Here is a 12415-nt window from a genome sequence, read left to right as displayed (position 1 = left end):
TGTTGTCTCTAGGTGACAGGGACCTTGCTGATGGTCTTCCCAGTCCTGGCTGTTGTCTCTAGGTGACAGTGACCTTGGTGATTGTCTTCCCAGTCCTGGCTGTTGTCTCTAGGTAACAGGGACCTTGGTGATGGTCTTCCCAGTCCTGGCTGTTGTCTCTAGGTAACAGGGACCTTGGTGATGGTCTTCCCAGTCCTGGCTGTTGTCTCTAGGTAACAGGGACCTTGGTGATGGTTTTCCCAGTCCTGGCTGTTGTCTCTAGGTGACAGGGACCTTGCTGATGGTCTTCCCAGTCCTGGCTGTTGTCTCTAGGTGACAGGGACCTTGGTGATTGTCTTCCCAGTCCTGGCTGTTGTCTCTAGGTAACAGGGACCTTGGTGACGCTCTTCCCAGTCCTGGCTGTTGTCTCTAGGTGACAGAGACCTTGGTTATGGTCTTCCCAGTCGTGGCTGTTGTCTCTAGGTAACAGGGACCTTGGTGATGGTCTTCCCAGTCCTGGCTGCTGTCTCTAGGTGACAGAGACCTTGGTGACGGTCTTCCCAGTCCTGGCTGTTGTCTCTGGGTGACAGGGACCTTGGTGATTGTCTTCCCAGTCCTGGCTGTTGTCTCTAGGTAACAGGGACCTTGGTGATGGTCTTCCCAGTCCTGGCTGTTGTCTCTAGGTGACAGGGACCTTGGTGATTGTCTTCCCAGTCCTGGCTGTTGTCTCTAGGTAACAGGGACCTTGGTGATGGTCTTCCCAGTCCTGGCTGTTGTCTGTACGTCGCTGCAGGTGGAGAGCTATGTTTGTAGGTGGGAGCCACAGTGCAGTTGGCCACCTCCTCCCCCTGTTAGCAGGGGTTGCTCTGCTCCTCCTCCTTTGTGCCTCAGGCCGGGAGCGAGTGCTTCTTATTGTGTTCTTGGTATATGTTGCTGGTATCCTGTTCAGAAGTATTACATCAATCAGTATTCACATGAGGTATCAGTTGCTACTTTCCTTTATACTGATAGTCTCTTTACCATGTTTAGATATAACTGTTATTCTTGATTAATAAAAGAAAATTGGAAATTTTTTCTTCATTTTCTAGGCTCAGAAATAATTTATGCAGTGTAGAGACAATTTGATTCCTATGTTTTGATCAAATTCCATATGAAACTATTTTGGATGGGTTTTTGTTTGTTTGTTTGTTTGTTTGTTTTTGTAGGGTAGTTCCTTAAATATTTTCTCTATTTTCTATAGACATTGGACTATTTAACTTTCATCTATACTGAGGTCCGTTTGTGGGGAGGGTACTCAGGATTGAACTTAGGCGTACCCAGCCACTGATCCACATCCCCACCCCAATTTTTCACTTTTTTGGAGTTGTTTAACGTCTCACTTTTGCTGAGAGTGGCTTTGAACTCACAATCCTCTTACCTCAGCCTCCAGAGATGCTGGCTGAGATCAATTTTTATAGCTATATTTTCTTCAGGTATTATCCATCTAACCTGGGTTTCAAATTTACTCATATAAAGTTTTACAAAATAACTTTTAAGGTCTTTATTTCCTCTATGTCAGTAATTACCTTCCTTTGTTATTTTTTATTTTGTCATTCAAACTTTCTTCCTTTTTTGATAAAATTAGATGATGGATTGTATATTTTATTTGTATGAGAACCAGGAATTAATTTTTTATTAATTTGATCTATGTCTTTCTGTTCTCGACATCACTAATTTCTGCTCCTGTCTTTTTTTTAATATTTATTTATTTATATATAGTTATAGGCTTAGGAATCAAATAGTCTGTATGCTGTATAAATTATTTCTGAGCCTAGAAAATGAAGATAGCTTTATTTTATTTTATTTTTTATGTGGTGCTGAGATTGGAACTCAGTGCCTCATGCATGCTAGGTGAGCACTCTACCTCTGAGCCATAGCCACAGCCCTCTGCTCCTGTCTTTATTCTAGCTTTATAATTTCCTTCCTTTCATATTCTTTTGGTTTGTTTACTTGTTCTCTTCCTTCCTTTTTGAACTGAAAACTAAGTTTATTTACTTTTTTCTTTCATTTTTAGTAACATAAGAATGATTGGTTCTAATATAAAGTGTTTTTATTGGAAACAATATAATTTCTGTTTATATTTCTGTTCATACAAAAGATGGTTGATAGAAGTTTTTTGTTTTTGTTTTTGGTTTAAGTTTGGTTTATTTCTAGATGGAAGGGCTCACTTAGTTTTTGTTCCTAGTTTTATTGCACTGTGATCAGAGAATGTTAACATTTCTCCATTTTGCAAATTTTTTTCTGATTTAATATATGACCATATGTACCCAAGAAGAGAATTCAGCCTCTGTTGTCAGATTGTGCTGTTGACTAGTCTGCCAGTCTGACTCTGGGAAGCCTCCTTAGAGATGGCCCTGACCCGTCTGTCATTCTGAGGAAGGATCAGAGCTATGTCTGGCAGGGTGTGTGCCCTGCTCAGATTCCTTACTTCCTTCTGTGGCTCTCAGCTGGTCCCTTTGAGCAGAGGCATTGTCTGCTTTCGTGGCCGGCTGCCCTGGAGGGAAACTGTTGTTGGTTTTTTGTTTGTTTTGGTGCTGGGGATTTCTAAATACATTTATCAGCAGAGTGTTACCTGGGAGCAGATTTAGAGTAGAGCATGCATGGTATTTTTAAAATAAAGGCAGGAAATATGGCTAAGGAGTGTCATATAGGAGCTGACACATGTTCTGAGCCTGTATACATTTTGGCTTTTTGCTTCCTATCTACATTCACTATTTATCAATAGCAAATTTAAGGGTGAGAGAAACAAGTGGGCAAAAGAGCTTGCCACAACTGGAAAAGGGGGGACACTACGTATACATGGGCACTTAGAAACCAGTTGGTGAGTATCTGTTACGCCCTAGACATCAGCGAAAATGTACAGGAGGTAGCTCCATGTCCCCTTCAGAAACACAGATATCAAGCAGAAACTGCCAGAACAAAGTTTGTCAGTTCTCTGAAGAACAGGCAAATGTCTTCCCCAGCAAGAGCTGAGTCAAGAAAAGGCAGCTAGAGAGTGTGAGGAGAGCTTTGAAGTATCCACTTGTCCCACCTCCACTCAGGACATGATCCTTGGTTCCAGAGGGAGCGGAGCTTGCCTTGATCTCAAAGAGGCATGTGTGTCTCTTCTCCTGAGTCCAGGGCTGCCTGGAGGACTGATCCAGGTGCTTGTCATTGTTTCACCTAACTCACACCCATTTGGCACAGGAAAGTGGTGGGCAAAATAATTACAGTTGAAGCAAACAATAGGACACTGAATGCTCTGGAGGAAAAGCCAGGGAGAGACATTCTTTGGGAAAGTAGGCCATACTAAAGCGCTTGTGAATACTGGGAAATCTAAAAAGCCTCCTGCATGTCCAAGACAACTCCCATGCTTGGAAAAGACCTTCTACCTTAGATTGGTCTTGAGGCTCAGTGCAAGGAGGAAGTGAAGGCTGAGGCATCCTTGGGAACCCCCTGGCTATGCAGCGAAGCGGGCCCAGCACAGAGCCACTCACAAACACTGGGAGAGGTTTCCTCTCTGTCTTTCTGGCTCTGGCTCTGTCTCTCTTCCCCTTTTGGCTCCTAAATCTGTGCTCAGTTCATTAGGGAAGCCTGGTGTAGATGCGGAGGATGTCTGCAAGAGCAGCAAACAGAGCTGGCTGCCTGTCCTTGGAGGATGCTCAGGCAGGGAGGAATGACCCTTGGTGGCGTGTGCAGAACACTGAGCTTCTCAGCTGTCTCAGCTTTAATCTTTGGAGATTGCAGTGGTTCATATGCCAGTCAGAAGTAGAGTTGATCCTAATTCTATCTGAATGTTTTAACCCCAAGGCAGGGCTCACCCTGCTGTCTCTGGGAGACCAATGCAGAGGCTGACCATCCAGTCCTGCAAGGGACTACAGCAGCCACAGTCATAGCCCAGCCAAGATCCCAGCTGCCTTCTCTGTACACAGTGCTATGTCTGATACATGCTGTCTTTCCATACAGGAAGGACATTCCCATGGAGCATGTGACGTATGCAGATAGAGAGCAGACCAAGAAGGTGGTGTACTCCATGGTCTATGGAGCAGGTGGGCTGACGGCAGGGGTTTAGGTCTTGGGGTCACCTATGAGCTGGATGACTGTGTGTCTATATTTAAGTACAGCCATGTCTAAGAGAAACCACTCTGAGAGTCCCTGTATGTTGTTTACACAAACACTGGTGACAGTGGTGTCACCCAGCACTAGTCAGACCATTTCACACTGCCAAATCACAGTGTCACTGCCAACACTGTCAGGGGAGACAGCAGGTACTAGCACACTGCCACACCAGGCATCATTGTCATGCTTGGGATCCTCCTCCACACACAAACACCAAGGCTTTAGAGAGTGCAACTACCTCAAATGGGGCCTGGTTTGTCTTGTTTTCGCTTCTCAGCACTCATTGATCTGTCCCAGAACAGAACTCACCCAGCTGGGCCAGCAGCCAAAGACAGCCCCCAACAGAGGACAGAGCCAAGCCTCAGGCCAGGAGTTGGGGCCAGCCTCAGGGGCAGCAGGCAGGAAGGAGAGGGGCTAGAGGCCAGACACCTGGGCATCCCCCTGCCGCGGCTGCAAGCCGCCCTGGGGCCCAGCAGAATAGCACTTTGCTCTCTCCCACTCTCCTCCTCTTCCTTCCACTCCTCTGACATGGGTGTGTCGGAGCCCTCCTCCATCCTCAGTGCTGTCTTACTTGCCCTCTGCTCTGCAGACATCTCCTTTAGGAGACAGATGCAGCTCTCCCCTGACTCCCTCCTCAGCATTCCCCCACCACTGTTATTCATTGCCCATTTCTGAGTAACAAGTTACCATAAACACATTGACTTAAAACAACGCCCCTCATCCCCTCACAGTTTTTATGGGTCTAGGGACTAGAGCCCTTGCAGGCTGCAATCAGGGTGCTGGCTGGAGTGTGGTCTCATCTAAAGTTCCACTGGGGAGGTTCCAGTGGATTCAACTTACATCCTGCTGGCCCATGGCCTCCAGCATAGGCAGAGCCTTTACTGTGGCACTGAGATGCCAACTCTGCACTTTCTTATCTGCTCAGGGTCTCAGGTATAACTCACCATGAGCTCCAGAGGGCAAGAGCCTAGAGGGTTTTGCTCATAGCCTGGCATAGAGAAGGCACGTAATACTAACTGAGCACACTGATGACCTTTGAGAATGTTCTGGTTGTGCACGCTGTGTCTGGAAGACACACCAGAAGTGAGCACAGTGGAGACAATGGGATGCTGGGACTCTCCTCAGTTGTTGGGCCTGTTTCCTCTTCAGTGTCCTCTGAAGCTTCCTGGGGTCTCCATTCTGGGGGAAAGCAGCATTCTGCCAAGTAAACTAGACCTCAGTGCCTTGCACCCTTGCTCCAGACGTGCCACGAGCTCCAGCTCAGCAGGTCCAATGCTGCCTTCCCACCCTGCCCAGCCCAAGTCTTGATTCTGTCACCACCTGAGCATGTGGCCCTGTCCGAGGTGCCAATATTGGTCTCCTTCTCAGAAAATGCTCTTGTATGATTGCTGAGGCAGCACCTGGCTCAGCTAGCCCCCATCTCTCGTCATCTGCCACCTATCTGGGTCCTGCTTCAATGCTGGGCTATTTCAACAAATGCCCCAAGTGAGGCTGGACCCTCCTGCTCTGTCAGGAGAAAGGGAGGCCCACTGTGGGTAAACTGGGCTCCAAGAGGACAGCAGAGTCCTCCACAGTAGTCCCCACCCCCAGATGAAGGTAGACTTCATGGCCACCCACTGAGCTTCTTCTGGAGCATTTATTTTTTTCCTGAAGAGGAAAAGAGCTACACTGTGCAAATAAGCAGTGAGTCATTGGCTGTGATGCTAGTGAAGAGGGTAATTTGGCTGCTTTTAGCCCTGATGCTGGCAGGGCTCCCACCCCAAGCTTCCACCTCACAGCCTCCATTGCTCCCACCTGCCTGACAGCTGGAATCACCATGTACGTGTTGCTCACTTCAGGTGGTGTCTCTGTTCCCCTTTTGAAACCAGAACCTTGTCAGATGATCTGGGACCAAGGACCCAAGTGAATTCACCAGGTTCCTGAGCTGCTGGGAATCTTTGGAAAATTCAGTGGAGGGACTTTGGCCCCAGCAGGCAGCCCTGCCTTTCACAGAATCGAAACTCGAGAATCCAGAAACTGCTATAGGAACACTGGACCCTGGCCAAGGCATTATTCTGTGTGTTCCTGGGATGGTGACGGAGATAGCAGAAACAAGCAGAGAAGCAGCTTAAGGGCCGGCATGGCCTTTAGTCGTCTAAACTCAGCAGTGTACTGGGGCACCTCCCTACTCACTGGGCCTGCCTACAGCCACCTCTGAGTTCCAACAGGAGCCATACTTCTGCAAGAAACTGCCCACAGACCCCCAGATAAAGCCCAAGGCTTTTATAATTATAACTTTCTCAGAGTTGGCCAGTCTTCTCAGTGCTTCCTCAGAGTGCTCCACAGCCAGTCACCAAGCAGTCAGCAGACGCTTACAGGATGCATGCTGTAGGCTGGGCCCACAGGAGGGCTGTGGACTAGGACTCGGGCCTGCTTCTAAGGGGCATGTCTCCTCCAGAAAGATGCAGAAACATGGCTGAGCCTAACACTGAGAGTCCTTGATACACAGGGAGCCCCAAGGAGTGCCCATAAGGACGGGGCCTGAGAGCCTGGGAGGCTGCCCAGAGAAGCAACACCTGGGCTAGAGTGGAAGGTCCATCCAGGTGGAGTAGCCAGTGTTCCTGGGGCTCACTGTTGGTCAGTCACTTCTCAACCCCAGTGACAGAAATGAGAGACTGAGCAATACTTATGGGGCAGTACTTAGAGGAAACGGAATGGAGGTGTCTTCCTGCAGATAAATCTATGATATATACACACAGGACGTGATTAGCCACCTGGCAAAGGCCATATTGCTCAGATAGGATTTTAGGGGTGGGAAATGCTTAGTGTTCCTACTGAGTGGGTCCTGGGTGCTCTCAGGCATACCTGTTTGTGATTATAACCAAAAAAATAGAAACCTAATCAACTGATCAGCTCTGTGAGAGAAGGAGCCAATATGTGGGCAAGAACAGAGGAGCCCTCGAGCCAAGAGATGTCTGCTTGGGTAGGAACAGTGGGCTTGAGGGTGAAAACCCCACTCCAGGTCCTGGAGAGCCATGGGACCCTCTGTCTCCACCAGCCTCTCGTCTCTGCTTCCTTTGGGGTTACTATGTCATCTGTTCCCAATGGACAGAGCTCTTGGCCACCCACTCCTCTTCAAGCGGCTTGACAGCTCTACAGGTGAGAAGAAAGTAATTCATTCTGAGCCATAAATGTTCTGGAAAGGTGTGGCTTCTGGTAATAGCCAAGTCGCTCCCATCAGACCAGCCCTCCCACACACACAGGCTATCATCTATGAAATAGGGATTAAAAGCACTGGGAAGTGACCAAAAGCAAACTGAAGCTGCAAGTTGGCTGACACTTGGAAGAAAGGAATGGTGCACAGTGAGCTTCCCATCTTACAGCCCTGCTCCATCAATGCTGTGGGTGTGGGAACGCAGGACCCCAGTCGTACAGCCTCAAAAACCAGAGGGCAGAGTCGGGGGCAACAATAGAATCTAGAAAGTGAAGGGAGTGATTTTAGAAAGAATAGAGCCAAGGAGAAGCCCAAATTCTGGATATGTACTCTGTCCAAATCTGTGACAGACCCCTACTTATGCATGAGTGGTACAAACGCCAGATAGCCCAGCTAAGGCTACGAGGACTGATCTGAGATTTTAGCTGCTGTTCACTGCAAGGAGAGAGAGTTTGACATTTGCATTTAGCCAAATTAACTGCTGTCTTTAAAAAAAAATTAAGCTGGGTCTGGTGGCACACACCAGTAATCCCCAGAACTTGGGAGGCTGAGGCAGGAGGATTGCAAATTTGAGGCCAGCCTCAGCAACTTAGCAAGGATCTAAGCAACCTTGTGAGACCCTGACTCAAAATTTAAAAATAAATAAATAAAAAGGGCTGGAGATGTGGCTTAACCCAGTGGTTAAGTACCCCTGGGTTCAATCCCCAGTATCACAAAAAATAAAAATAAAACAAATTAAATTTAAAAATCAGTGCTCCTGAGAAGAACATAACAGAATCCAAAATTTCTACAACATATTCACAATATCCAGGATACAATCCAAGATTATTAAACGTGAGGAAACATCTTGGTCATACTCAAAAGAAAAAGCCATCATGGAAAAAGATCCTGAGATGACCTGGTATTAGAAGCAGCAGACAAGGATTTCAAAACTGCTATTATAACTATGCTCAATGACATACAAATGAGGGAGGAAAAACCCTCAGCAAAGAATCAGGACCAAGTGAAGATTCTAAAACTGAAGACTATAATGTCTGAAATAAAAAAATTCCCCAGATGGGCTTAACAGCAGATGGGGAATGGGAAAAGACATCACTAAGAATAAGACTCTAAGTCCCCTCTGGCTGACCTGGCTGAGGCCTCAAGCCGCCATCTGATTTCTTTCTCAAAGACAATGGACTTTTCTATCACAGCACCATAACTCATGGGTGGTTCTTAGAATTCCACAGAAAGAAAGAGTTAGAGATGGATTATTTTGGTAACATGTAGCAAAACATAATACCTTGTTTTTGAAGATATCACACTGTCTTGATTCAACCTTAAAAAGGGTGGTGGAGTGTTTTCATTTCCAGCCAAGGACCTCTGAGTACTCAGCTAGACATGGACAGAGAGGGAGCACTGGGGTTCCAAGAGTTCATCCCTCACTGCTGTCATAAATTTTGGGAGAACAAAGCACACCACTTTTCCACTCTTCTTGGCAAAGCAGTGGAAGCAAATATCTGCCCCTCACTGTCCCAAGACTGGAGTACTATCCATATCCAGAGCAATGGAAGGCTTCAGTGGGCTGAGCCAGCATGGCCTAGTCAAGGAGAAGACCAGAACTGAGAGGCCAGGCAACCCACTCTTGAAAGGCTTTTTTCTTGTCTTAACAGACCCCACATCTCTGCCCTTGGGCCATGGTCTCTGGTCCATCCTGTCTGAAAGCCTCAGGGAGGTCCCCGAGCTGGCTTATTACAGGGAACAGCAAGTCCTGCCCTAGCCCAGGTGGTGATCCCCCAAGAATGTACCTCGGGGCTTCCCTCCATCAGGGCAGCTTCCTGAAGACCAGGGCCTTCTCTGTAATCCTATTGTCAGGGCTCCCACCCCCGTTCTTGGGTTCTTGTTCTTTTCTGGAGGAAAATGGAAGAGAGTCACCTCATATTCAACACCAAGTAGGAGCCAGGCAGTGCTTGAAGCTGTACATGCCTTGGCTCATGAGGTTCCCTTAGCCGCCCCGTGGGAAAGGACTCTTGTTCCTCATTTACAAGTAAGGATATGAGTTCATTGCAGGTTAGATAACTTCCCTGAGGTTCCTGTGAGTGACAGGGCAGATTCACACCCAGGCCTCTGTGCTCATTGCTGTGCTGGAATTCAGGTGCTGACCCACCAGAGACCTTTCTATAAGCAGCTTCACAAGAACACCTGGAAAATATCTGTCTGGACCAAAAGCATGTGTTTCAAACTAAAAATTCCAAGCACAGAAACTCCTGAGTGCACTTCCATCATTTGACATGGAACTCAGTCTTCTTTTCCTCTGTACCCTGTCCAGCCTCCCGGAGTTCTGCAGTTGGTCCTCCCATTGGCCAAGCCAAGAGCAGGAACCATGTCTACCTCATTTAAAGCTTCATCTGCTGCACCTGGAAGACAGTTAACATTGTTAAAAATAATAATAATAAGAGTTATCAGGCACTATTTATTATATATATATAAACTTGTAGATGGACACAATACCTTTATTTTATTTGTTTATTTATCTGTGGTGCTGAGGATCAAACCCAGGGGCTCACATGTGTGAGGCAAGCTCTCTACTGCTGAGTCACAACCTCAGTCCAACAGGCCCTATTTAGATCCATGGTACTGAGCACCTGCGGACCAGGACTGCTAACGAGACCTTGACTCACCACACTGTCTCAGAGGCCTTTGGTTGGTTTATTCCCTGTACCTGGTCACTCCCTGGGGGGCACATACTCTTGGTACCCCTAACTTACCTGGTGGGGGTCCGGCCTGGACTCTGATCACGTGTCTTTCTGGTTCTACAGGGAAGGAGCGGCTTGCTGCTTGCCTTGGAATTACTGTTCGGGAAGCCACCCAGTTTTTGGAGAGCTTTTTGCAGAAGTACAAGAAAATCAAAGACTTCTCGCAAGCAGCTATTGACCAGTGTTATCACACAGGTAGGGCAGCCGCAGCCACGCCCCGGCACCCCCGGCTTCCTCTCCTCTGCAGCTTCCAGTGCTGTCTGTCACTCCTAGCTTTACAGCTGGCAGGAGGACAGACAGGTGGACAGTGTGTGGATGGGCAGGGCTGGGCTGCTGAGGCTGCAGTGTCTGGATGAGCTACAGCTCCTGCCGATGAACAGAGAGGGCCATCACCAGAGCCAGGCTCCACCTGAAGCAACAACCTAGTGTAGCCATCCAGATAGGTAGAGAGACAGACAGGACCTGGGCCCAGAAATGGAAGACATGTGGCACACTTACAAAACACCTCCAGTCTGGTCACAAAGGAAACCCCAAAAGGTTCCATGTCTGTGCCCACAGTGGACTAAGAAGTCCCTTGATACATGACTCTGCATGTGCCATTCACACACCTGCTTGGAACTGTGTCACAGTCCCAAGTAACTTAAGATAAAAAAGACATCCCAAGAAAATACAAAATTTTAGGAGTAAAAGACAGTAAAATAGGGGCTGGGGATGTGGCTCAAGTGGTAATGTGCTCGCCTGGCATGCCCGAGGCACTGGGTTCGATCCTCAGCACCATATAAAGATAAAATAAAGATATTGTGTCCACCTAAAAAAAATAAAAATAAAAAAAGACAGTAAAATATCTCAGCAAACACTGTGGAACTTGGCCACTAATAACACTTTATTTGGAAGCAAGTGAATATTTTAAAGAGTATTTTAAAAGAAATCTGCAATTATAAATGAGTTGTATTCAACATAAAATTTGGGAAAGAGGAATTAAAGAAAGAAGAAGATAAAGAGCAAAAATTAAAGAAACAAAGAAGATTGGTAACTGGTACAGAGAGTGTGAGTCCTCACAGTGAACACCCTCTTGGGGGTGAGGTATGAACCAGGTGGAGGACTGGCCTGGCAGAACCCACATTCCTCACTGGCTCGAATGCATGCCCTCAGGGCACAGCAACATCTGAATGACACCCTTGATACCCTGAGCCCTCTTTGAGTCCTCCAGGGAACACTGAGGACTTGCCACTCAGCGCCCAAGCACAGTCTGAGTTCAGGACTGCCTGCTACACCGTCTATTTTTTGCCTGCCGTCAGGCTGGTCTTGCCACCCACTAGTAAGGGAAGCTCCCAGCACACTCAGAACTCACTCCTGCAGCCTAAGTCCTGCCTGCTGTCCTGATGTACGTGGAACACACACATGCCAGCAGAGCATTTCCATACCCCCAGGGTCCAGCAGGCCCGGACAGTTGGGAATGGGCAGGGTGCCCTTGGCACAGGCCCTGGTGGTTTCCTGCCCAGGAGCCCCATCCTCAACAAAACTAAAAATGCTGTTGATTTTGAGATGTTGAAATGGTGGTAGTTTAGTTTTGTTTTTTTTTTTGTTTTGTTTTTTTTTTTTTTTTTTTTTTTTTTTTTATCAAGGGCTGATTTCCACTGTCGTCAGAATAATACCCAAGTATTTTTTTTTTTTTTAAGAGAGAGTGAGAGAGAGGGGGACAGAGAGAGAGAGAGAGAATTTTAATATTTATTTATTTTTTCTTAGTTCTCGGCGGACACATCTTTGTTGGTATGTGGTGCTGAGGATCGAACCCGGGCCGCACGCATGCCAGGCGAGCACACTCCCGCTTGAGCCACATCCCCAGCCCTGTGGTAGTTTAGTTTTGTTCCCAGTGTTGATCCTGCTATGAGCTCCACTCCCCTCCTTGTACTGAACCTTCTGGAAGGGTTGTGGCATGTCATGCTTCCAGACAACAAGCATGCATGCCCTTTGACCCAGCAGTTACATGTCCAAGCAGATGGTGCAAATGTGCATTAGAACAATCATTTACTTCATCCCAAATGTTTGCTGGGTGCCTGGCATGTGTCAGGTGGATGCTTTGCTGTCCACTGGGAGAGACAGTAAGAAAGACATTCAGGGACACGGCACCCTGACTGTGGAAGGAAAGGAGAGCAGCACAGAGGAGCCCCAGGGCATCTGACAGCCATCACCTCCCTGAAGAGGTAACCTGAGAACAGACTAAAAAGGTCAGGAATGGCCAGGGGAGGGGCCCAGCATTCGAAGGCAGAGAACCCTGGGCAGGTGCATAGAGCAGAGAAAGAAGAGACAGTGCCAGGCAAGGCCAGACCATGCATGGCACTCCACGTGGAAGGTTCCTGGGTTGCATCTT

General features: G+C 47.5%; 1 protein-coding gene across 1 annotated transcript in view; it reads left to right on the top strand.

The window, feature by feature from the left end:
- LOC308654584 (HAUS augmin-like complex subunit 3) overlaps positions 1-12415 on the top strand; it is a 194827-nt gene that overhangs the window by 168493 nt on the left and 13919 nt on the right. The window contains exons 20-21 of the mRNA XM_081304195.1: positions 3964-4046; positions 10108-10239. Of these exons, the coding sequence (XP_081160321.1) occupies positions 3964-4046; positions 10108-10239 (215 nt within the window). The remainder of the gene's footprint in view (positions 1-3963; positions 4047-10107; positions 10240-12415) is intronic.

The sequence above is a fragment of the Spermophilus citellus genome, assembly GCF_964194105.1.
Source record: "Spermophilus citellus genome assembly, chromosome: 8".
Lineage (NCBI taxonomy): Eukaryota > Metazoa > Chordata > Mammalia > Rodentia > Sciuridae > Spermophilus > Spermophilus citellus.
This window is presented reverse-complemented; position numbering and strand designations above follow the sequence as displayed.